Source organism: Hyla sarda, chromosome 5, assembly GCF_029499605.1.
Source record: "Hyla sarda isolate aHylSar1 chromosome 5, aHylSar1.hap1, whole genome shotgun sequence".
NCBI lineage: Eukaryota > Metazoa > Chordata > Amphibia > Anura > Hylidae > Hyla > Hyla sarda.
The window spans coordinates 255206904-255233670 of NC_079193.1; the positions used below are offsets into that span (position 1 = coordinate 255206904).

Consider the following 26767-nt stretch of genomic DNA (forward strand, 5'->3'; position numbering starts at 1 on the left):
GGTTATTGATCCTTTCTGTTTTGAATTAATCAGCTCACTACTATACATGCTTCTCAAGTTATGTAACTAGCCACCTAATGTCACATCCTGCAGTAAATAAAGGTAATTCTGAGAGAAATATAGGTCGTATAGGTCAACACATAAAAATCATATGTACATGATCAGGAAGAGGTACTGAGTAACACATAACAGGCTTTTTCTTTTTTTTTGTCCGTTCTTGACAGGTACGCTTTTAAAGGGGTGTTCTGGAAAAATATAAAACTTAAGGCTCTATTACTTGGCTCAACGCTGCACAGTGAACAAGCACAGATCTCATAGATTGGAGCTTGTTTACAGAGCCTTTAAATTGCTTGAACATTGGGATCAGCTGTTGACCAAAGATCCCCCTATTACATTGGGGGTTTAGTACCAATAATTACCCCATGTAATAGTTCCCCTAGTGAACTGCCTCCCATGCATTAGAATACCCCACCTCTTTCTGCTCCAGCTTTTGAACTTCACACTCCTGTTCTTCTCCCCCACACACTGTTTGTGGGACATCTTCGGAAGCTGGCAGCACAACAGGGACTGAAAGTTCTGACAGCGGTAGCAGTGATATACGGAAGTATGCTGCCATTTAATGTTTTCATGCTCATGGATGCACAATGCGCAAATGTGATATGAACCTAGCCTTAAGATCTGTAATCTTTACAGATGAAACCAGCCCTATGACATGTCATAGAGTTGTACCCAGCATCTTGCTGGCAAGTATATAATTGTGAGGACCAATAGGGGAAGAATTTGTGTTTTTTTACGTAGTTTTTAAGTTTATTAATTATATAAAATCTTACCTTCTTTGTGTCAGCCTGGCTTTGGGATGCACATATTTGATCTCAAGTACAGCCATTTATTGATCACAATAAAAAGCCAGTGTTGACAATAAGTAAAAGCTTAAATTGACAAAAACAATCTGTCTCTGTTGGTACAGGTGAAATGTGCACAGTATTGGCCTACCCCAGAGGCAGAAGTACTTCTTTTTAAAGAAACGGGCCTATGTGTCAAACTGGTGTCTGAAGATATTAAACCCAATTATACAATTCGGCTGCTGCAGTTACAGGATATCAATGTAAGTTATTTTGTACACTACTGTATATAGAACAAGACCTCACAATAAATGTCATAACACCATAAGAAACCTTGTAATACTGCAGTTTCTCATACTAACAAATGCTTTACCCTTTAGACTTCAGAAACCAGAGAAATTTCCCATTTCCACTATACCACCTGGCCAGATTTTGGAGTTCCGGAATCCCCAGGCTCATTCCTTGACTTTTTATTTGAAGTGCGCAATTCTGGTTCCCTTGGCTCTGAATACGGGCCTTCTGTTGTACATTGCAGCGCAGGCATAGGACGTTCTGGGACCTTTTCCTTGGTTGACACATGTCTGGTTTTGGTAAGATATTTTGTTTTCCTATGTATATTTCAGCATATAGTTGTTTACTTGATGTAAATGTTGTTGCCTTTCAGGCTGGAATTGCCATTAGGACTGTAAAATGGAAAGGATCAGATGCGATGTGGTGCTCAGACAACCAGCTTTTGGCATCATGGCTTTCCTCTATAAGCTGACCTTTCATCTACCGTATTTATTAGCGTATAACACGCACCCCCATTTTAACAGGGAAATTAAAGTTAAAAAAAATAACATTTTTAATAAATGACTTGGACAAAAAGCCACATCACCCAAACTTTGTTTTCTTCTGCACCTCAGTTTGATCCCGTCCCCTCCAGTGCCACATCATTCCTTCCCTTTTATCAGTCCCTGTGCCACATTTAACCCTCTCATTGCCACCCCCCATGTCTCATCTTCCCCCCATGTCTCATCATCCCCCCATGTCTCATCATCCCCCCATGTCTCATCATCCCCCCATGTCTCATCATCCCCCCATGTCTCATCATCCCCCCATGTCTCATCATCCCCCCATGTCTCATCATCCCCCCATGTCTCATCATCCCCCCATGTCTCATCATCCCCCCATGTCTCATCATCCCCCCATGTCTCATCATCCCCCCATGTCTCATCATCCCCCCATGTCTCATCATCCCCCCATGTCTCATCATCCCCCCATGTCTCATCATCCCCCCATGTCTCATCATCCCCCCATGTCTCATCATCCCCCCATGTCTCATCATCCCCCCATGTCTCATCATCCCCCCATGTCTCATCATCCCCCCATGTCTCATCATATATCCCCCCCCCACCAAGTCTCATCATATATCCCCCCACCACCATGTCTCATCATATATCCCCCCCCACCACCATGTCTCATCATATCCCCCCCCACCACCATGTCTCATCATATCCCCCCCCCACCACCATGTCTCCTCATCCCCCCCCCCCACCACCATGTCTCATCACCCCCCTCCCACCACCATGTCTCATCATCCCCCCCACCGGGCTGTGGTCATTGAAGATGATGAGTGATGTCCTCTCCCGGCTTCTCTGCGCGGCATCAGTGACGTCACTTTTCATTTCCTGCAGCCACCGCAGGTCAGCGTTCAGAGTGTGGCGACTGCAGGAAATGAAAAGTGACGTCACTGATGCCGCGCAGAGAAGCCAGGAGAGGACGTCACTCATCTGCTTCACTGACCACAGCCTGTCAATCAGACAGGCGGGAGCGAGCGCATTGGCTCCCCGGCCACTGGCTGGGAGGCCACTCCTCCCGCACATCGCCGCCGCCGCTGTCCCTGCACGCCCGCTGCCGGACTCTGCAGTAACTGCAAGTGTAATGAGGGAACGGGGTATGCGGGGTGGGGGGGGAGGAGGGAACAGGCTAGTGCCGTAGCGGGGGAGGGGGGGGGGTTAACGGGCTAGCAAAAAAAAAAAATAGGATGGTGGGAGCTACCCTTTAAATGTAAGTTTTAAAAGTGCGTGTTATACGCCGATAAATGCGGTATATTGTTTATGGTCAGGATAGTATTGAGACACGTTCACTTGGGGTGCTGTAAATGTCATTATTCGTGTAAAGATTTAATTTGTGTAAGTAACTAGTAGCAAAATCCCTCTGACACGCTGATGTTTTCTATAGGGGCTATTTCTGATGAAAATTACCAAAACCTTTGTCTGATATCTTATCACTGTTTTTATCTTTCCTATTAGATTGAGAAACGAAAGGATCCTTCTACTGTGGATATTAAAAAAGTGTTGTTAGACATGAGGCGCTACAGAATGGGCCTAATACAGACCCCGGGTCAACTAAGATTCTCATACATGGCTGTTATTGAGGGAACAAAGTCTATTATGGGAAGCTCGGGTGTACAGGTTAGTGTACTGTGTACATTATTCCCTCATGGTTAACGTTAAACTTAGCAACAGGCAGGAATTATTTTAACAATTGTTACAGATGTGCCACCAGAAAACCAAACCTTTCGTATGTAACAGGAATTGGTATCTCCTGTGTGACTGACTTCCTGATCTACAGGATTACATTATCTCCTATCTGATTCCTCCAGGCAGCTTTGCCCTCCACCTTTATATCTCTTTTCATGTACATAGTACTGCTGAAGTGATCTCTTTCTGATCTTTTTTTAGTAAGTGCGAGGGGCTAATCCCTTGGATATAAAGTTAGACAGATTTAAACAGGAGCATGATGGATAAAGTCACAGGTGGATTAGAAAAGGAGATATAAAAAAATTGGACAGCCACAAAGCATAAGCCACCAATCATTAAGAGTGAAATTAGTGTAAGACAGGATTTATATTATTCCTTAAAAGAAGTTTTAGGAAACCATACCCTGCTCAGTTACCCAGATAAAACCCTCATTAAATACCTAAAGGTACCCCTAAATGGAGGCGTAATAGATAATATTTCAGTCACTTAGAAAGGCAGTTATAAATGTCTTCCATTTCTTGAAGAATTCTTTGATGCAAGACACCTCCAGGTTGTCAAGAGGCTTGTATTTCTTAAACTAATGAAGCACTTCTGTCGCCGTAGGCATTGCAGGAACCAACCATTTAGCTAGAAGATGCTCCTTTGCCACCAAAATGAGTGTGATGAGTGAGTGATCATCAGGAGGTACATGCACCAAGATCAATTGTGTATAATTCTGAAGCCTGAGTCCAAGTTTAAGCTCCACTAAATTACAGTTGTGTCCAAAATTCCTTGGTGCTAGGGCAAGTAACTAAACCATGTCATAAATCAGCCTATAATAAGTTACAATCCGGACATGCCTCTATACAATCAGGTTTAATCTTAAGACCCTAGGAGAAGTGATATAGCATATAAAAGCTCCCTTGAACATACTTGCACTATCTTCATTAGGCAAAAACATGCATCTTTTCTGGTAGCTAAAAGATGAATAATTAAAAGGACAAAAGAAAAAGCTGAAACCCTTGTTGCCCACTCTGGAAGAAGTGATTGCACAGCTGCATTATATGACAGATAGAAACTGAGAGAAACAGGTCCAGTTACAGGTAGTTATTTTTACACTAATCGATGTGGTCAGTATTGCTTTTTTCTTTAGGAAGCTGCTTCACAAAGAAACATGAACTTTTTTAAACATGGAGAACATTTATTGGTGCTTGCTTGTTTAGGCAAGAAATAGACCTTGTCAAACCAATCCATTAAATGCAATGGTTTGTATCTTGAGGATATGAATATTTAAAGGGGTACTCCGGTGCTTAGACATCTTATCCCCTATCCAAATAGGGGATAAGATGCCTGACCGCGGGAGTCCCGCCGCTGGGGGCCCTCGTGATCTTGCACGCGGAACCCCGTTTGTGATCATTCCTTGGAGCGTTTTTCGCTCCGGGTCTGATTACCGGCGACCACAGGGCCGACGGCGTGTGACGTCACGCTCCGCCCCTCAATGCAAGTCTACGGGAGGGGCGTGATAGCTGTCACGCCCCCTCCCATAGACTTGCATTGAGGGGCGGAGGCGTGACGTCACACGCCGTCGGCCCTGTGGTTGCCGGTAATCAGACCCGGAGCGAACACACTCCGGGGACTGATTACAAATGGGGTGCCGCGTGCAAGATCACGGGGGACTCTCGCGTTCAGGCATCTTATCCCCTATAACTTGAATCTCAGATGACACAGGTTGTACTGTGTCTATCCATTTCTCTCTTCGAGAATCTCAATGACTAAAATGTAAATGCCACAAGAAAATTGGCTTTAGATAAAAATTTACAACAACTCTTATCCTTATACACTTCTGCATTTGTTTTCATATTTATGACTTTGCCGAGCTTCCCTTAACACCTTAATGACCATGGACATGTATATACGTCCAGGCAGGATGCACGTTCCCGCACCAGGATGAGTATACACAACCATGGTTCTTGTGGGTGCTGCCCAGTGCACCCACAAGATCGTGGCAGAAAGTGACCGTGGGCTGTAAGTGTTTTGACAGAGGGAGGGAGCTCCCTCTGTCTTCCCTGCAGCACCCCGCAGGATTTCCCACTGGCAGTGATGAGTGGACACACTGAACTACCCAGCCGCAGCAGTGATCTCGCCTTGTGACTGGCGGGGGCATTCGCAGTGTGAAATATGCTGCGGATGCACTCTGTGGGGGACATGTATCATTATTTGTGTATGGTAGAAGCATTTTACCCCTTTTCCCGAATTCTAAATTATGTGCAGAAGCGCAAAATTTATCAATAAAGTGCAATGAGCTTCATAAATTGCGGGTAAATATAGTAATCTCCTCAATCCACTCTTTGGAATATAGAATCGGATGATTTAGAGCATCTTGCTACGTTAAGTCCAAGATGGCTTATATTTGTGCAAAAAAACTAGCTCTTGCGGTAAAATTTTTGTTGTAAAGGAAAAGTACACCGTTAATAAATCCATGCGTACTATAGATGTCACTCCAAGGTACCCTGATTCAGCCACATCTGGAGGACATGCTCTACCAAAACGTGTGCAAAATAAGGGCTTGCGCAAAAGCAAAAAATACACACAAAACAGGGGTAAAATCTTTGATACATGTCCCCCTGTGACCCTACACTGCATCCCGTTCATACTGCATTTCAGCAGTATATTAGAGGTATCCGTCAGCATCTTGTCAAAAAAAAAGTGTTGCTGATGTATACTTTAGCAGCTCCATTCATTTCTGAATGAGACTGCTACAATATACATTGGCAACCCTTTTTTTTTTAACATGACAACGGACACCTATACTGCAGAAATGTAATATTAGCCATGAATGGGTGCTTATTCCCACAACATGAAGGATATATCCATCAGGAACTTTAAAGGAAAACTGTCAAATGTTTGCTCCCGCACTAACCACAGGTAATGATGGATAGTGCGGGAGACGCTGATTCCTATGATCCCTGCCTTGGCCGGATCCGTCTGGCAGGTTTGGCAGTGCCGCCTGCTTATGAATATTCATCCCCCCTCTCTCCAGCTCTCCCTCTCTTTGCCGCTTGTAACTGGACTTCACTTTGCATGTCAGGAAGCGGCACATGCGCAGTGAAGACCAGTTTGTAGCGGCGAAGAGAGAGCTGGAGGGAAGGGGGACGGGTGGTGCTGACGTCAGTGCCAGTTAGGCTATAGAAACTCCGCCCATGCCAGTTACAGCCACGTTTCCAGATAAAATAAAACTAGGATGAAAGGCCGTATGGATCATGGGAATCAGCGTCTCCCGCACTATCAATCAGTACCTGTGGTTGGTGCTGGAGCAAACATGTGACAGTTTTTTCCTTCAACTGTCACAGACAGCCGCACGTCACTTTTAGCCGACCAAGGAACGATCAGAGCAGTCCCTGGTCCAGCCAATACACTTGTAGGGGTGCGGTATTCTGACAGCGCTGATCCTTTGCAGGCATGTGGTGGGGTCTATAATTCATATAATGATGCCCTTAAAACCAAAGTCCTACCAGGTGGTCAGGCAACCAGATATGACCTAGGTGGGGCTACTGCCCAGCCCGGGACAAACAGCGTGATAAAATATGGGGCACATTTCCTCCATTTCAAAAGCGACTTACTAAAATGATGTCCCACAAATTAAGAATCTGTGGGGGGGAAAAAAAAGCAAGAATTTTTTACACTGAATTTGAAATAATTCTAGCCACACAATAAGGGCTCAACTTACTCACTTTTGCCCTAGGTGAATACTTTTAGGAGGCGTAGTTTTGAAAATGGGGTCGCTACTGGGGGGGCAGTATTGTTCTGACAGCTATAATGCTTTGCAAGATGAAGTGTGGCCTATAATTTGTATAATGATATCCTGAAAGCCAAATGGTTCTCTCCTTTTGGGTCCCACCATGTGGCCATGCAACCAGTGGGGGTATTACCCAACACGGGACAAACAGCGCAATAAAATACGGGGCACATTTTCTACTTGTCAGATGCAATGTACAAAAAATATGTCCCACAAATGATGCATTTGTTAAAAAAAAAAAATAATAATTCTCTATCGGCTCCATTGGGGGACACAGACTCTGGGTATATGCTGCTGCCTCTAGGAGGTTGACACTATGGTAACCAAAAAGTCGTCTCCTTCCAGCAGGATATACCCGCCTCCAGGCCACTGAGCAATTCAGTTTTTGCTTAGTGTCTTAAGGAGGTGGACATGGTCTGGTTTTCTCAAGACCAAGTCTCATATTTTTTATTTTATTTTTTTCTTAGGTTTAGGGAATGTTAGTTCTTAATTCCTTTTTATTTCTGTTTTCAGGTGGGGACTCAGGAACGTAATTTTCACTTTTTCCCCATTGCGAGATGTGGCAGGCATCTTGGATGTACTTTTAACCCCCTCTCGCCAACGGTCAGCGCTTGGGGTTGTACCTCATGGGTCCGGATCCCCCTACCTCCCTGTTCGCCTCGCTATGAGCTTGGCTTGCCGCAGGTGAAAAGGCTGACTGAAGACTACAGTCTGAAGACTTCTTTAGGTAAGTTCTTCAGCATGAGGTGAGTATCTTTTCTCCCTAGGTCTTGCAACAGCTGGAGACCCTCTGTTTTTGGCCCTATCCTGCTGAAGCTGGGGCTGGCCTGAGTTATCTTATTTCCCTGCAGGGGGATTGTTTTTTATTATTGGGGGAGCAGTGGCTACAGTACAAGCACAATAAGGGTGCCTTTATTAAGTGTGTGTGTAGTAAGGGGGCACTTTTATTAAGTGTGTGTGTGTCTGTTTTATAGTACACGCGCCTCAGGCTTCTCCATGCGGGCGGGTGCACTTTTTACTTTCACTTTCGGCTGCCGACGGCACTTCGCCAGCTCCGTCCCCGTGCGCACAGAACTCGCTGCAGGCGGCGTGTGCGCTCGGGGTTCGGAGCGGGCTCCATTACAGAGTGAGTCCCGCGGTATCCTTCGGATGTTAGCTCCGCCCACCTGGCCGCATAAGCGCCTCGGTAGCGCAAAATGCCCACCAATTAGCGCGGTGCGCATGCTGGGGCCGTGCAGGGGCCAATCACAGAGCTCCTTGCCCTGACCCAGCCTCTTCCTCCTATTGGCCGGCGTCTCTTCTCTCTTCCCTCAGCACGGTGCGGAGTTCTCCTCACACCAGCTGCCTTGGGACACAGACTTGGGTGAGACTGTTCAAACTGCTCTGCAAAAATGCCAGGTTCTGCTAAACCCACTTGTTCTGCCTTCTCAACTGCTCCCCCAGACCCCTCTGCTATTTCTAACCCAGGTGCCCCCTCAGACCCGGTGGGTTCGGCCGCCCCTCCAGCCTGGGTTTCCTCCCTCTCCCAGTCTATATCCGACTAAGCACAGGTCTCCCGTTCTGTGGTGACTGCCTTGGAGAGGTCTACCCTTCACCGGCCCTCTAGAAGATTCCGTTCCCCTTCTCCCTACGCTTCGCTTAAGTGTAATAGGGGTGTCTCCTCTGACTCGTCCCCCGAGTCTTCTGGTAGACACGGGCGTTCCTCTCGCAGGTCTCGCCCGTCACTCTTCCAGCGGACATACCAGGTCGGAGTCTCCCTCTTCCAGGGTCCCCTCCACTCGTTCGCACTCTCCTGGAGAGCTAGCGGCCGAGGGTTCCGATTCGGCATCCGATTCGTTGGTGAACTCATTGGTTATGGCCATTAGAGACACCTTTAACCTAGAGGACCCAGGAACTTCGGACGCAGCTCCAGAAGTATCCTTTCATCGTGCCCGACCGGCACCCAAGGTGTTCAGCTCTCACGCTGAATTTGAGGCCATTCTACAATCTGCCTGGAAGCACCCTGCGAAGAAGTTTCAGGGACTGAAGAAAGTCCAAGCGCGATATCCTTGCGCTAAGGACCTTGTCTCCAAAGTGACTTCCTCTCCGTCAGTGGATCCTCCTGTTTCCCGCCTCTCTAAAGCTACTACTTTGCCGCTGGCGGATGCAGCTGCCTTCAAGGATCCTGCAGACAAAAAGGTTGAGTTGTTAGCGAAGTATGCCTTTGAAGCAGCGGGTTCTTCCCCTGCTTCCTGCCTCGCCTCCACCTGGGTGCCAAAGGCCCTCTCGGTTTGGCATTCCCCACTCCGTCAGGGCATTCTTTCAGGTTCTCCCCTGGAAGAACTGTCTGCTCTGGCCCTCCAATGTTCCAAAGCTAGAGCTTTCCTGTGTTCTGCTTCCATGCACTCAGCTTGCTGCGCTGCCTTTGCCACCGGTAATCTAGTGGCCCTCAGTCCTTCCATTTGGCTTAAAACTTTGAACGCGGATGCTGCATCTAAGAAGTCTCTCACCAAGATTCCTTTTACTGATTCCCGACTTTTTGGCAAGCGCCTGGATGAGATTATCTCTGAGGTGACGGGGGGCAAGAGCTCTTTATTACCTCAAAACAAGTCTAGCACTTCCTTCCGCAGGAAGTCTTCTTCCTTTCGGTCCTTTCGGACGTCTGGCCCTTCTAAAGGGTCCAGCTAGGCGCCTCCACGGGACAAGGTCCTTTTTTTCAAGGCGCGTCCCTCGTGGAAGTCGGACATCAACCGTCCCGACCGTTTTGCGGCCAAATCGGGCAACCGCAAACCCACTGCATGAAGGGACGCCCCCACCCGCAGCTTTTTCTCGGGTGGGAGGTCGCCTCTTGCTTTTTCGAGACGTTGGGCCACGCACATTCAGGACTCCTGGGTCAGGGACGTGGTATCCACCGGATGCCGGATAGAATTTGCCTCCCTCCCCGGTCTCTCTCGCTTGCGAGGGAATTTCGGGAGGCTCTTCAGTCCCTTCTTCGTCCAGGGTGTCATTGTCCCAGTTCCTTCAAGGGAACGCTTTCGGGTTTTTTATTCCAATCTTTTCGTGGTCCCCAAGAAAAATGGTTCTGTGCGGCCAATCCTGGATCTCAAACGTCTCAACCAACATCTTCTGATCCGCCATTTCCGAATGGAATCTCTCCGTTCAGTGGTGGCATCTATGGATCAAGGGGAGTTTCTTTCCTCCGTGGACATCAAGGATGCCTACCTTCACATTCCAGTTTTTCCCGGACACCAGCGGTACCTCCGCTTTGTGGTTCCGGAAGGTCATTATCAATTTGTGGCTCACCCTTCGGTCTGGCCACAGAGCCACGAGTCTTTACCAAGATTCTGGCGCCTGTGGTAGCTCTGTTACGGTCAAGAGGGGTCTCAGTGATACCCTACTTGGACGACCTTCTCATCAAATCCCCCACCAGAGCCCAGGCTCTGGAGAATGTGAGCCTCACTCTTCAGACCTTATGTCGCTTCGGGTGGATGGTCAACTGAGACAAGTCGGTTCTCTGCCCCACCCAGTCTCTGGTCGTCTTGGGGCTTCAGTTCAACTCTGTCTCGGATTCTCCTTCTGCCGGACAAACGTCTGGCCCTCTTGTCGGGAGTCCGCTCCCTCCGGACACCATCCCCGGTTTCCACCCGTACTTGCATGGAAGTCCTAGGTCGGATGGTGGCAGCCATGAAGGCCGTACCCGTTGCCCAGTTTCATTACCGTCCTCTTCAGCTGGCGATTCTTGCACGATGGGACAGGTCCCCTCTCTCTCGATCGCAGGATTCTTCTTTTCTCCAGACTCGGCGGTCTCTGCACTGGTGGCTCTGCTCCCCTCTTCTTCTTCAGGAGAATTCGTTCCTCCCCCTCCACTGGCAGGTGGTCACGACGGATGCCAGCCTGTCGGGCTGGGGGGGGGGGGGGGTGTTTTCAGGAATCAGACGGTTCAGGGCCCCTGGCCTCCCCAAGTAGCCCTTCTTTCCATAAACGTTCTGGAACGGAGGGTGATAGATCTGTGTCTGAAGCATTGGGATTCCCTGCTTCTGGGTCACCCTGTCCAGTCGGACAATGCCGTGGCATACATCAATCGGCAGGGCGGCACTCGCAGCTCAGCGGCCATGTCCGAGGTGTCAAAGATCCTTCTCTGGGCGGAAGGAGTGGTTCAAGCCATTTCGGCGATTCACATTCTGGGAGTTCTCAATTGGGTAGCGGATTTCCTCAGTCGGTCCTCAGCCGACCCGGAGAGAGGTCTCTTCTTCCGAAGGTGTTCGCGCAGGTCTGCATCCTCTGGGGGACCCAGAGCGTGGATCTCTTTGCGTCTCAACACAACCGGAAAGTTCCGAAGTTTGTGTCAAAGACAAGGGACCCCCTGGCTCTAGCCGCGGATGCTTTAGTAATTTCGTGGTCGGGCTTTGTCCTGCCCTACTTGTTCCCTCCTTTCCCTCTCCTTCCCAGGGTTCTGAGGAAGCTCAAGGCGGAAGGAGTTCCCACCATTCTGGTGGCTCCAGACTGGCCTCGAAGGGCATGGTACGCTGACGTGGTCTGGCTTCTGGACGATGTTCCGTTCCGCCTTCCTCTTCGTCCAGACCTACTGTCATAGGGTCCCCTTTGCCACCCCAATTTAGTCGCTGCATTTGACGGCGTGGCGGTTGAGACCGCATTTCTAAGGGTCCGCGGCTTCTCTTCCCAGGTAATTCGCACCATGCTTAGGGCTTGCAAGCCCTCCTCTGCGAAAATTTACCACCGTACCTGGTGGTCTTACTTTCGTTGGTGCGAAGCTCAATCTTTTTCTCCAGTTACCTTTTCCGTGCCCCGTCTCCTTTCCTTTTTACAGTCGGGGTTGGAACTAGGGCTGGCTCTTAGTTCACTTAAGGGTCAGGTTTCTGCCTTTTCTATTCTTTTTCAGCATCCTCTGGCTTCCAATTCTCATGTCCGGACCTTCCTCCAAGGAGTGGCACATGCAGCCCCTCCTTACCGGTCCCCTTCTCCCCCTTGTCGTCGGAAGGGACAGCCTGCTTCTAAGGCCACCATTTCTCGGTGGATCCGATTTACTATTTCGGAAGCTTACCGTTGCAAGGGGAGGACCCCACCTTTCAGGGTTCTGGCTCATTCCACCCGCTCTGTGGGAGCATCCTGGGCTCTCCGAAACAAGGCTTCTGCCTCGCAGATCTGTAAAGCGGCCACTTGGTCGTCTTTACACACTTTTTTTCAAAATTCTATCCGGTTCATACCTTCGCATCGGCTGATGCTAGTCTGGACCGTAAGGTGTTGCAGGTGGCGGTGGTACAGCCGACTGCCTGACCTTTTTTTTTTTTTTTTTTTTTTTTTTTTTTTTTTTTATTCCCTGCCCACCCAAGGGACTGCTTTGGTATGTCCCAGAGTCTGTGTCCCCCAATGGAGCCGATAGAGAAAAGGAGATTTTTTTTTAGACTTGCCGTAAAATCTTTCTCGAAGGATCCATTGGGGGACACAGCTCCCGCCCCTTTTTCTGGGGTTCCTTTTCGTTATCTGTCCGAGGGAGTGTTCAGTTATTGTTTCTTCGGGTTCTCGGACAGTTCATGGTTTTTTTCCTTTGACCTGTCGGTCGTCTCCTATTGCTCTGAGACTAAACTGAATTGCTCAGTGGCCTGGAGGCGGGTATATCCTGCTGGGAGGAGCTGACTTTTTGGTTACCATAGTGTCAACCTCCTAGAGACAGCAGCATATACCCAGAGTCTGTGTCCCCCAATGGATCCTTCGAGAGAGAGATTTTACGGTAAGTCTACAAAATCTTTTTACATTTTTCCACTGACTTTGTAACCATTCCAGCCACACAAAAAGGACTCAAAGTACTCACTTTTGGTCTAGGTGCATACTTTTGGGGGTGTAGTTTCCAAAATAGGGTCACTTGTGAGGGTTCTGTATGGTTCTGGCAGCAGCTAAAACCCTTTGCATGCATGGCTGCACCTATAATCCATTTGGCCTAAAACGATGCCCTGAAAGCCAAATGGTGCTCCTCTCCTTCTGGGTCCTACCACGTGGCCAAGGAACCAAATATGGCCTAATCGGGCGTATTTCCAAACACGGGCCGAGAAGCTCAATAAAATATAGAGTGCATTTCTTTCAATATCAGAAGTGATGTACAAAAAATATGTCCCACAAATGATGCATTTGTGAAAAAAAGCAAACTTATAATTTTTAACACTGACTTTGTAATAATTCCTGCCAAAAAACTATATGGTGTTAAAATACTCACTATCCCTAGCGAATATCTTGAGATCTTGAGGGGTTTAGTTTTTAAAAAGGGGTCATTTGTGGGGGGGGGGGGGGGTTCTGCCACCTTCAATTTTCTGCAATCCTTGAATAGCACATAAAAAAAAAATTACTTTTCAAATTTTCTACATTTCAAGTTAAATTGATAGGCTTCTGATTAATTTAAAATGTTAATTAAAAAACAAAAGAAATGCTTTCAAAATAAAGTAGACATCTGAAAGTATAAGTTTCATAAACTATTTAGTCAAAGTGTAAATATATGCAACCTATTAGTGTTAAAATAGCAAAAAAAAATATTTTTATTTCATGATTTTTTGCATTGTAAAAAAAAAAAAATACAAATGATATCTGCTTACTATGTACATGTCAGAATTATTGTGATTGGCAAATCGTTACCAGAGTTATTCTCTAATAAAGTCAGACATCCCCGGTTTGAAGAAACAGGCCTGATCTTTCAGGGGCATACAGGTTTACATGTATTGGTCCTTAAGGTGTTAAATAAGCCAATCCTGACTGCTGAGAAATTTTTCATTAACGCAGACACTTTCAAAATAGTGCTGCAAGGATCTTGCGTCTACAGTGTTTTCTGAATCCTTGACAAAGTGTCTTAGGTTGACGAGAATCGTCAAACTGTAAAAAGGAATAAATGTCTTGTGAAATGCTTGTTCTGTGAAATAAAACAAAGAACGCTATCTCTGCATTTTTTTTTTTACTTTTTTGCCTTTTAACTTAACCTTCAGAATTCATGTAAAGGACTTTCCAGAGAACAACATTCTATGAAAACAGATAACAAAAAGACTGAGGATATTTACAATGGTAACAGGCTGTCTACAGGAGGACAAGAGCAAAGTGAGATGAATTCGGAATTGTTCAATATACCACAACTGGCTGATGGAGATACACCAAGGTAAACAATGAATCAAGACATTTTCTTAGTAGGGAAGTTGGTCTCAGAATACTATTCCTCAGGTGATCTTGTAACTTTCTCTCGTATTATTTTAGATAAAAAAAAGTGATATATATTTTTTCAGAAGCCAGGTTTCTTCCTTACAGTTTTCAAAAAGTTACTTTCCTTATATTTTAACCAAACATCTTATGATAGTCTCATATGTTGGGTGCACAGCGCTTAGAGTGGTAGTTATTGCCTCCTGTAATTGTGGTATTTTGGCTGTGTTGGGTTGTACGATTTAAAAAGCCTGTTTTTAAATACTGTAGTAAGTGCTTAACCCCTTAAGGACGCAGGGATTATGGGCATGACCCCATTCTGAGTCCTTTAGTCCTTTATTTTACTAGATTAGTGTTTCTTTAATTTTCTTTAATGCTTAGCTGGCTATGCCATCTAGTTAATGCACGTAAAATCTGTGTTTTAGTGTTCTTGTCAAATTATTGTTAACCTTGTGAAACAAGAACTTAATTTAGATTCAGTAGTTCAGTAAATGTGGACTTTGTTAGTAAACTATGCAAACTTTATTGATAGATCTCACTTTACTGTAACCCGAGTATCTTTTTTTTTTACATTTCAGTTCACTTAAGAGGCGTGCCCGGGATGTTAGGAAAGCAAACACTGCACATAAAGTGCAGAAGATGAAGCAAAAGATGCATGAAGCGGAACACAAAAGAAAAAGGTGGTTATTCTGGAAACCTTATCTCATTCCAGTTGGGTTGGCTTCAGTCCTATTAACGGGAGCTTATGTCTGTTGGAATTTTTATTCTCTTTGACTGTCCACATAATATGGTGCTGGAAAGGGTGGCTATGGACACCCTACAATAATTTCTGGGTGCTGTCATTGGGACGACATTAGTCCTGAGCTATGGTGAGTGCTTAAAGGATACAATCTGTGTCTGGTTCTAAAGCCATCTCAGGAGATTTTGGGGTCATCCAGTTCCTAAACTGAAGCTGCTATATTATTTAAATTTTTTTCCTATTTTTAAAGTAATAAAAATGGTACATTTATATGTATTTTCTGTTATGTTGGTTTAACATAATTACACCAAATATTGTGAAGATGTTTGACCAGATATTACATTGTAGATCTTTTGCCGACCACTCAGGGTATCACATCTGTAAATGTGTGCGGTCTAATAAAGTGGTACCATCTTTTATACAGTGGAAGAGGGCCCTCTGTTGACATTTGCTAACAAAATATACAGAAGTTCCCCATTCCACCATAAGAAGCATAATAATAATAATAATAATGTTAGATTAACCACTCACATCTTGCTGCTTAATGAGGAGCTTAGCTGTCAATATTCTTTCTGTTCGTATATTTTATTTTTATGGATTTTGTTCCAATCTACTTAGTTTTTTGGAGGTATCCAGGCCACTCCTGTTGTATTATGTCATCACTGTTACAAGTTAGATTGCATAGAAGTTTTTTCCTGTTTTTGATTTTTTTTGTTTACAGCCTCATGCAAGGGATCCAGTCTCAAGATAGACAAAGCTATCTTTTTTTTTTTCATACTTAAACCTTTCACCAGTTAAACATAACAGGAGATCTTCCATACGAGCACCACGTGTTAGTGAGTCTATTCATCATTTTTTATTTTTTTTTATGTTCTCTATATCTAGTTAAAGCAGAACTAGCATGTAGACAATCTATCCCCTATTGAAGCTATAGGGGATGTGTCTGATAGCGGGAGGTCCGTTTCCTGGGACACCACTGGAGCACCTGCATAGCACTCCGGTTCTCCCCAGGAATGGAGGGTGTTAACACCCGCACGAAGAGGTGGCCGACACGCCCCCTCCGTGTATCTCTATGGGAGAACTGGAGATAGCTGAATGCTGGAATCTCTGGTTCTCCCATAGAGATGCATGGAGGGGGTGTGTCGGCCACCGCTTGGTGTGGGAATCTATACGCTCTGTTCCTGAGGAGAGCTGGGACGCCGGGCAGAAGATCGTGCGGGTCCCATCAGTCGGACACCCTGTGATGAAAAAATCCTTATCTGCTATCCTTTGGATAAGGGATAAATTATCCTGTACGATAGTACTCCTTTAATCTGTCATCCAGCTTGATTTGTGGTACGAAAAATGTAATATCCATTCACAGACAATAGACTTGTGTAGAAAATAGGAAGAAAAAAAAGCTTGAGGAAGGGCAGGGGAATAGTTTAACTTCATGAGTTTTATGAATATTCTAGGGACCAACATTATTTTTCTGTCGATCCAGTAGGCATAGACGAGCACTTGTTTTTCATTATATGTAAATCTTTTCTCAGTCGCGTGCTGCTCATCTTCCCTATCGCACGAAAGATATTTTGAGCATATAGATAATTGCCTATAATATATCAGATCGGTGTGAAATTTTTTTTCTTTATATTGATGATCATTCTTTGCACTTGCCCCTACAAAGTTTTTTTGTTTTAGTTGTTCATACCAAAAAGGAAAATAACTGTTAATATTGATTCATTCCTATTTCATACTGCTTTGTGGGAGGACCTGCGATCTAGGAATACCCTAAAGGACAGAGCACAATACTGTACTTATGATCATATGGTTTACTATAGAGGTCATAGAAAGCTCCTAATGACAAAATGCTTCTAGCAATAAGTAATGTGTGCCCCCTGTTGGACTAACCAAACAATTACATTTGGTTTATATTTCCTTTTACATTGATCGTTGTATGGTTTTGTGACAGCTTTAGTGTAGTTAGCTGGTGATGTTCATGGTAAGTTCAATCCCAAAGCAGTGTTTCCAAACCAGGGTGCTTCCAGCTGTGGCCAAACTACAACTCCCAGCATGCCCAGACAGCCAAAGACTGTCCGGGCATGCTGGAAGTTGTAGTCTGGCCACAGCTGGAGGCCCCCTGGTTGGGAAACACTTCCCTGAAGGTTCTGATGAAATGTTCACACCTGTGGGATTCAATCCAGCATGCATTTAGTAGAGGATCAGGTCAGCAGAATTCTGAGGCTGGTATGTGCGTTTCCTGCTGTGGATGTACTGCAGGTATGTAGCCAATCCACATGAGAATTGGGCTATGTGCACACGCCAGAAATTCCGCAAAAAAGATGCAGTTGCGGAATTCTTGCAGAATTTTGCATGAATACTCTGTTCACGGAAAAAAGTGATTTTCATACATTGCTTTAAAGGGGTGCTCCGCCCCTAGACATCTTATTTCTCATCAAAGGATAGAGGATAAGATGTCTGATCGTGGGGGGTCTGGCCTCTGGGACTCGCCCACAATCTCTGTGTAGCACCATGCATTCTGAAAACTTATGTTTAGAATGCTTGGTGAGGGTTGTTATGGTCATGACATCATGTCACTCCTCCTCCATTTATATCACGACCCCTCCCATAGACAAAAGTGGAGGGGGCATGATGTCACAAGGGGACGGGGTTTGACATTGCCGCCCGCTCCAAGTGTTCTGAACATAATATTCAGAATGTTAGGTGCTGCATGGAAATCGCAGGGGGCCTTGGGTGGCGATTTGGGTGGGGGGTTCTGCCAGGGGTTCCCAGACCCCGGACCCCCTGCGATCAGACATCTTATCTCTCCTATCCTTTTGGATAGGGAATAAGATGTCTAGGAACGGATTACCACTTTAACTTAAATTTTGCATGACTTCTGTGCAAATTCCGCACGATAACCGCATTTAGCTGAGAAAATAAAGTCCTATTGACTTCAATGGGCTTTCACAGCGGAATTACACAAAAAAATAATAAATACATTTTGCAGAATTTTAGCTGCAGAATGTCCACTGTGAAAATTCTGCAGTGTGAATCGGACTGCGGAATTCCATTGTAGTTAATAAGGCTATACACACATACAGAATTTCCATGCAGAAATTCTGGCATGTGAACATTGCCTTAGGATACGCTCACACGAACAGGATTTTTTGCCTTTTTTTTTTCTTTTCTTTTAATGCAGCTGATCTTGCTACCCATTGGAGTTAAAGGGGTACTCCAGATGTCTGATAGCGGGGGACCGCCGCAATATGTCATTCAGCACCCACCTTTGCGAACGCTACGCAGTGCTGGAGGCTCAGTGTGCAGCGTGACGGCCGCGGGGGCAGAGTTGTGACGTCACGATACTCCGTTCCCGTGGTCATCACGCTGCACACTCTGAGCCTCTAGTGCTGCAGAGAGATTGCAAAGGTGGGTGCTGAATGACAGATTGAGGGGGTCCCCAGCGGTGGAACTCCCGCAGTCACATCTTATCCCCTATCCTTTGGATAGGGGATAAGATGTTCTAGCGCCGGAGTACCCCTTTAATGGGTAGCAAAATCAGCTGCACAAAATATGCAGCAGATCCTGTACATGTGAACATACCCTGAGTTGCGGATGTATTAAAACCAACAAAAAACCAAACCAACAAATATCTATAGACCTGAAACACAGGAGGTTTTAGGCATAAAAACAGCAAGAAAATTTTGTGAAACCACATATTTTAATGGGATCAGAAGTTTCGTGTGTATGGGGCGTCATGACTTATGATGAGTGAAAGAAGGATCAGGCATGGGAAGGTGGTCATACACAAGATCCTGGTCCCACCATACACGCACATCCTCTGCTCAGCCAAACATTCATGTGCTCTGAATGGAGTTTGGAGGTGCGCCTTACACCAGACTCTTCTGGTGGCAACTTATAATCCTAAGAGACAAGGATAGGTCATGTTGAATTTTAACTGCCTGATCCTTTTGTTCTAAGGACCTTGTCTGTCAAGTCAGAGCAATGTGATATGACCATATTTAATATATAGTTGTATCAGTAGTATATACATAAATGACCATGATCATAGGGTCCTAACCCTTTTATGCCATAAACCCCCATTATTCCCAGGAATGCTGAACAGTTTTTCATCCTAGTTTGTCAGTTTGCATAGAACTATATTTTTTTTATAAAACATATATTATTTTGGATTTTATACTATAAAACAAATAGATATCGCCACTGTAGGTTACTTTAGTTTGTTTTCATATTACATAATGAAAATACATATTTAGGGTACGTTCCTAAAATCTGCTAAGTCTGCAGCAAAATGTGCAGGTGTGAATGTACCCTAATGATATGTTCACGTGTACAGGATCTGCTGCATATTTTCTGCAGCTAATTTTGCTACCCATTGAAGTTAATGAGTAACAAAATCAGCTGCTCAAAATATGCAGCAGTATCCTTTTACCTGTGAACGTAGCCTTTAGGGTCGTATTCACATAGAAATAACACACTCTACACTGCCCACATCTCCTAGGCAAAACCTTTCTGCGTGGCTCTGTATGCACAATTATAGCTGGGAGTTGGGTGGTGCGTTAATGTAGTAGGTAATATAACCATCCAAATGTAAAGACAAGAAGAAAAAAACGCACTCTCCCATAGAGCTTCACTTGCAAGTGGTTTATTCGTCCTGCGTCTGGTATGAACAATGACTAGCTGTGGACACAGTCTCCCCGCAGTGCAGAGTGCAACGCAGCAGCAGCAGGGACGTCTCACCTGGACGACGGCGGCCGTTTCACACCAGACATCGTTTCCTCTGGCCCCTGGTGATGTCATCCCGCAGTAGGTACGTGTTTAAAAACAGTCTGTAACCATGGTGACTAGAAAACAGTGAGTTATCCCCATGTATACCAATAGATGTTTTATGTGAACTGTTAAAAACAAACACAGATACCAACTAGCTAAAGGAAGAAATTTTAACTAATTTCTTTCATTCAGTCCAAGTGAACCCAGAGCATCGAGATTTATTATCCACTTGGCTTTTGAACGAAGTAATTCTTTAGGGTGATCACCTCCTCTTTTTGGACATTTAACTTGTTCAATCCCAGCAAACTTTACATATTTGGGGTTATTGTGATGACAAGTTTCCATGTGTTTAATAAATCAGGAAGCCCCTACTTTTGTTTTCAGTGATCTGAGATGTTCTTTTAATCATTAAGTTTTCTTTTGGTTTTCCCTATATAAAAAATCTGCAGGGACAGATGAGCGCATAAAGGACAAATGTAGTCTGGCATGTGATTGTCTGACTGTTATATGCTCCTAATCTGAAGGAGGATAGGGCCAGATAATGATCACAAATGGAACAGTTAGCACATCGATAGTTTCCAATCGGGTGCAGATTCTGTAACCAAATTTTACCTTCAGTTTTCATTTTCTGCTGAGAATACATTTTCAACCGATTACCTAAGGTTTTGTTGCGACGGCATGAAATCATGGGACAGTTTTGTGCAATCATATACCAGTACTTATTTATTGTATTCCTGATAATGTCATTGTCAAATGAAATCGCAAACCTTTTGGGGCTTCTTTCATTTGTTCTTCTTGGAATATAACAATTCGCAATGCAATATGTTATTAACTTTCGTCATTGCTTCGTCCATAACCCACTGGGGGTATCTTCTCTCCAACAACTTCTTCTTCAAGTAGTTTGCCTGTGCCAAGAAGAATTCTTGGCTATTATTAATGTGCTTTAAGAGCACGCATTGACTGTATGGGATGCTCTTCATATGGAAGGGATAGCTAGCTATTTAGACTGGCTGTTTTCTCCCCTTCTGAAGCATATGCCCACGTACCTCAGAGACACTGGTGACCTGATTCAAGCCCTTGACTATTTCCAGTGGCAGAGTTCCTATTCTTTGGCATCAATTGATTTTAAAAGCCTCTACACCCGCATCCCTCAATGACAAATACAGACAAACCCCAAAAAATTAGCAACTTCGTAACTGAAGCATTAATGGTAATTTTGCTAAATAATGCCTTTCAATAGTGAGATACCTGGTTCAGACAGAAATGGGGTACAGCCATATGTATGCCTATCTCTTGTACATACAGCAACCTGTTTCTGTCTGTACTAGAGAGAAGATACATATTTTCCATCACTAACCCATATGTCAAAAATATAAATTTGATTTTGCGCTGTAGATTACCTATTTGTCATCTGGGAAGTTAGAGAGGATACTTTTTCCAATTTTGTAGAATACCTAAATTCTGTAAATGATATGAACATGACTTTCACCAGGTTTTCGGGGGTAGCTCCCTTGAATTTCTTGATATTAAAATTTCAATTATAGATGGTCAGCTGATCACAACTGGTTACAGAAAGGATATTGCCTGGAATGCTCTTCATTTTGCGAGTTTTCATCCCTTCCATATGAAGAGCATCCCATACAGTCAATTAGTGTACTTAAAGTGCTTTAATAATAGCCAAGAATCCTTCTTGGCACAGGCAAACTACTTGAAGAAATTGTTGGAGAGAGGATACCCCCAGTGGGTTATCGATGAAGCCATGACGAAAGTTAATAACATATCCAAGAAGAACAAACGAAAGAAGCCCCAAAGGTTTGTGTTTTCGTTTGATAATACCCCCCTCAATGACATTATCGGGAATACAATAAATAAGTACTGGTATATGACTGAACAAGATTCACAGCTAACTGACATTGCACAAAACCGTGCCATAAAGGTTTAGTCTAAAGGGGCGACACGCCTTCTTTACCGTGAGGACTGTGAATTTATGGAACAGTCTACCTCAGGAACTGGTCACAGCAGGAACAATTAACAGCTTTAAAACGGGGTTAGATACATTCCTGGAACAAAATAACATTAATGCTTATGCAGAATTATAAAACTATATCCCTTTCCCTTATCCTCTTAAACCATTCACTTCAATTCCCTGGTTGGACTTGATGGACGTATGTCTTTTTTCAACCATACTAACTAACTATGATTTCATGCCGTCGCAACAAAACCTTAGGTAATCGGTTGAAAATTTATTCTCAGCAGAAAATGGAAACTGAAGGTAAAAATTGGTTACAGAATCTGCACCCGATTGGAAACTATCGATGTGCTAACTGTTCCATTTGTGATCATAATCTGGCCCTATCCTCCTTCAGATTAGGAGCATATAACATTAGTCAATCACATGCCAGACTACGTTTGTCCTTTATGCGCTCATCTGTCCCTGCAGATTTTTTTACATAGGGAAAACCAAAAGAAAACGTAATGATTAAAAGACCATCTCAGGTCACTGAAAACAAAAGTAGGGGCTTCCTGATTTATTAAACACATGGAAACTTGTCATCACAATAACCCCAAATATGTAAAGTTTGCAGGGATTGAACAAGTTAAATGTCCAAAAAGGAGGTGCTCACCATAAATAATTACTTTGTTCAAAAGCCAAGTGGATAATAAATCTCGATGCTCTGGGTCCACTTGGACTGAATGAAAGAAATTAGTTAAATGTCTTCCTTTAGCTAGTTGGCATCTGTTTTTTTTTAACAGTTAACATAAAACATCTATTGGTATACATGGGGTTAACTCACTGTTTACTAGTCACCATGGTTACAGACTGTTTTTAAACACACGTACCTACTGCGGGATGACATCACCAGGGGCCAGAGGAAACGATGTCTGGTGTGAAACGGCCGCAGTCGTCCAGATGAGACGCTGCTTTGCACTCTGCACTGCGGGGAGACTGTGTCCACAGCTAGTCATTGTTCATACCAGACGCAGGACGAATAAACCACTTGCAAGTGAAGCTCTATGGGCGAGTGTGTTTTTCTTGTCTTTACATTTGGATGGTTATATTACCCTTAGGATCTATGCACAGAGAAACTCCAGGTGAAGATTTTGAGGGCAGCCTTCGATAATTGAATCAGTCATCGCTAGGAACATGCAAGTATTGCTGGACCCCATAGACTAATGTATTCCACATAGTTTTCTGCTGAAAGAACTAACATGTTCATTCTTTTGATGTAAGAACTTCAGCAATGGAAAGCTCCTCTGCATTCTCCTGTGCATTGTGCAGCAGAATCCCATTGACAGACACTGGGACTTTGCTGCACAGGAATTTGCAACAGAATGTCAAAACTTTGTCTAAGGGCCTATGCACATCACAAAATGTCCAAGTAACATTCTGCTTTATCACCACAGCACACACTCTTTGTAAGTCCTTAGTCTTCACTTAAAGGGGTATTCCGGGCAAACACATTTTATAGGGAATAAGATGTCTGATGGCGGGGGGGCCCTTTGGATAGGGGATAAGATTTTTTTGCCCAGAATACCCCTATAAAAAAATGTTCCTGCCACTGAAGTTTATCAGATATAAGTGTTTATCAGATATGAGATAAGATTATAGGAGCAGTATTATGTTCTGAATACAGAAGGGGATAAAGGTACTGTTGTACTCCTGGGGCAACAGCTTCTCTCCCAGAGAAGAAAAGGATTTGGCAGTTGAAATCCAACATTCTTTACCCCAACATAAGCCATCAGGGAAGAGTTGAAAGACCATTATTCACACTACACGGTAGACAGAACCCAACAAAATCTATTGGTACATATCTGTGTAAGGCTATATAAGTCAACATCTGCTCTTATTGGTGGAAGTTTTATCTTTATACAGTGAAACTCCTGAACAGACTGTGCATTTCTCCCCAGCCAATTGAAACGTGGGGCAGGAATAGGGAGTTCTATTGGACCAATCACTACCTGTACTTAAGCTAACCTATAGGCTCAGTGGTTTGTATTGTCTGAACCACAAGGAGAATTTAACACGTATACAGGCATCCGAAGTATAATATTCTGTTTCCTTTACAACTTGACAGTCTATAATCTCATGTCTTTAGCATTTTATACTTTAAAGGAAAACTTTCACCCTGATCACCCATACTAAACCCAATACACAGGGTTATAGTGTGGATGACCAGGAGTGCAAAGAGGGGTCACTTAACAAATTCCATTCAGTGGCTCCTGTGATATTGCCCGACAAAAGTCCCGTTCTCAGTTCGGTTACCTGCATGCAGGACATGGGGCCCCGATGGCTATCCACCCCCTGCTTCTTTCTGCTCTATTAGTATATTCAAATTCTGCGCTGCGCTCTGAATCAGAAGCACAAGCACAGTTAGTTTACAGACAGCGCTCAAATACTAGTGACGTGAGCTTTTCTTGCCAGAGCATGTGCGCTCACGTGACATGCGACTCACGTCACTAGGACGTGAGAGCTGTCTGTAAACTAACTGCACTTGCGCTCCTGCCTCAGAGCGCAGCACAGAATTTGAATATGCTAATAGAAGCAGATAGTTTCAGGGGTCGGACAGCTATCGGGGCCCCGCCTCCTGCACGCAGGTAACCGAATTGAGAACGGGACTTTCGCCCGGCAAGATCACAGGAGCCACTGGATGGAATTTGGTAAGTGACACCTCTTTGCACTCCTGGTTACCCACACTATAACCCTGTGTATTGGGTTTAGTGTGGGTGATCAGGGTGACAGTCTTCCTTTAAAAGCGAATACTCATTTTGAACAGAAGTTTGGTGGTACCTTTTTAAGTACTGTTTGTTACCTGATCTTATGAGTTGTAGTGCACTCTTTAGTAGCTGAGCTGGATCACCCCTCTTTTGTGTGTGCTTGATGTTTATTATAAGCAGCATGGATACCTGTGTCAGTATCTTTACACTTGGTCTATTTTGATTGTAAATGTTTTAGATGTTTATAAAGAATTACAAGGTAATGCTTTTACCCTATCCACACCCAGTTTGGCATATATAGAACAGCGAGTTGATGTAAATATGTTTTTATACATTCCATTTGTCAGGGACTACATAGTTAAATCATGCTATTTCTCAGTTTTTTGATGGATGTAGCAACAGAGCAGTGCCTTTTAATGAACTACTCTGGGTTGTCACATAAAGCATTAAATGGGTTGTCCAGTTTAGAAAAAACATTTCTATACACCCTTTTATAGAAGTATTTAGGGGGCGTTCCCTCTTTAGGATCTTTACCTTTTAGCCAGAGTAGAAAACTGTTATAAGAGGAATTGTCCGGTGTTACACAAACTACCCATTGATTTTGTACAGGCACTGTGTAATGCTTATTTTCCCCAGTAGTGGTATTGCACAGTAATTAAACACTTAGGGGTTTACACATGGAGTAAATACACTGCGCTATAGTGATTTGCACATGTTCCCCATTGACTTCAATAGGGAAAGGAAAAAAATCTGCATTCAGATGTATTGTTGCCAAAAAGAAAGGATTCGCTTTCCTCCAAAAGAAATTATTCAATGGATATTTTCTGGCAGAAATACTGTAGATTTTTTTTCTCACAAGCCCATAGGAAAATTTGCTGCATTTCAACTCTTTGCTGGGGTTACAAGAAGGAAGGATCTTTTGACAATACGATAATCATTAACAGGTAGGGATTAAAGTAAAGAGCCACTATGGAGACTCCTGAGTGTAGAGTATTTAGCAGAAAAGCATATTAGCATTTACCATTTAACTATGCGAACTATTCCTGGGCAATACTCCTGTAGGTCTTCCTCTGTGAATGTTTGGACCATGTAATACTTCATTTTTTATTTTGTGTTCCGAAAACAATAAATTACTTACAAGCACACAAGCTGTCTGTGTTGTTTGTTCTTAGTTACATTAGTGCTAGGATGTAGGTAACCACTGCATGTTATAAAATACATATAGAAAGCGGTATTACTAAGGCTGCTTGCACACTATAAAAATTCATCCGTTAAACGGCCGTTACAAAATCCCAATATAGTCTGAGATTTTTACCTTATCCCTTTTAACCCATTATAGCCCATTATTAACCCCATAATAATGCAGCCCTTTTTCACCTTAAGGACTGAGCCTTTTTCGCAATTCTGACCACCGTCGCTTTACGAATTAATAACGCGAAAATGCTTTTACCGAATATTCTGAGATTGTTTTTTCGTGACATATTCTACTTTATTTTGGTGGTAAATTTTCTATGTTCCTTTTTTTTTTTTTTTTGGTGAAAAATCCCCAAATTTCATGAAAATTTTGAAAATTTAGCATTTTTCTAACTTTGAAGCTCTCTACTTGTAAGGAAAATGGATATTCCCATTAAATTTAATTTTTATTCACAAATTCAATATGTCCACTTTATGTTGGCATCATAAAATGGACATATTTTTACTTTTTGAAAAAATTAGAGGGCTTCAAAGTAGGGCAGCAATTTTCAAAAAAGTCATGAAAATTGCTAAATCTAAAGGGACAGATGTTACACAACTACAACTCCCAGCATGCCTGGGTAGTCCAAGCATGCTGAGAGTTGTAGTTTGGCAACATCTGGAGGGCTACCGTTTGGGCACCACTGTAACAGTGGTCTCCAAACTGTGACCCTCCAGATGTTGCAAAACTACAACTCCCAGCCTTTGGCTGTCTGGGCATGCTGGGAGTTGCAGTTTGGCCTTCCTAGTGGTTGCCACACTAAAGATCACACCCCCCCCCCCCCCCCCCACCGTCGATTCCCTACCTGAGCCAGGATCCAGTAGTCTCCAGCGAAGATCGGGGGGTCCCCAGGCATCTTCTCCTGCAGGTACCGGCCTCCATCTTCTCTCCATCTTCCCCTCGACATCCAGGGGTGGGCAGAACGGAGGTTACCATGGCAACCCACTGTCCTGCTCTGCCATTGGTCAGAATCAGTTCTGACCAGTGGCAGGGGAT

The 26767-nt window shown here is 44.1% G+C and overlaps 1 protein-coding gene across 3 annotated transcripts in view; it reads left to right on the forward strand.

The window, feature by feature from the left end:
- The window catches only part of PTPN2 (protein tyrosine phosphatase non-receptor type 2), a 117934-nt gene that overhangs the window by 87253 nt on the left and 3914 nt on the right, over window positions 1-26767 (forward strand). For all 3 annotated transcript variants that reach the window (XM_056521517.1, XM_056521519.1, XM_056521516.1), the window contains 5 exons: window positions 968-1105; window positions 1223-1432; window positions 3137-3298; window positions 14108-14274; window positions 14891-14992. In XM_056521517.1, coding sequence (XP_056377492.1) covers window positions 968-1105; window positions 1223-1432; window positions 3137-3298; window positions 14108-14274; window positions 14891-14992 — 779 coding nt within the window. The remainder of the gene's footprint in view (window positions 1-967; window positions 1106-1222; window positions 1433-3136; window positions 3299-14107; window positions 14275-14890; window positions 14993-26767) is intronic.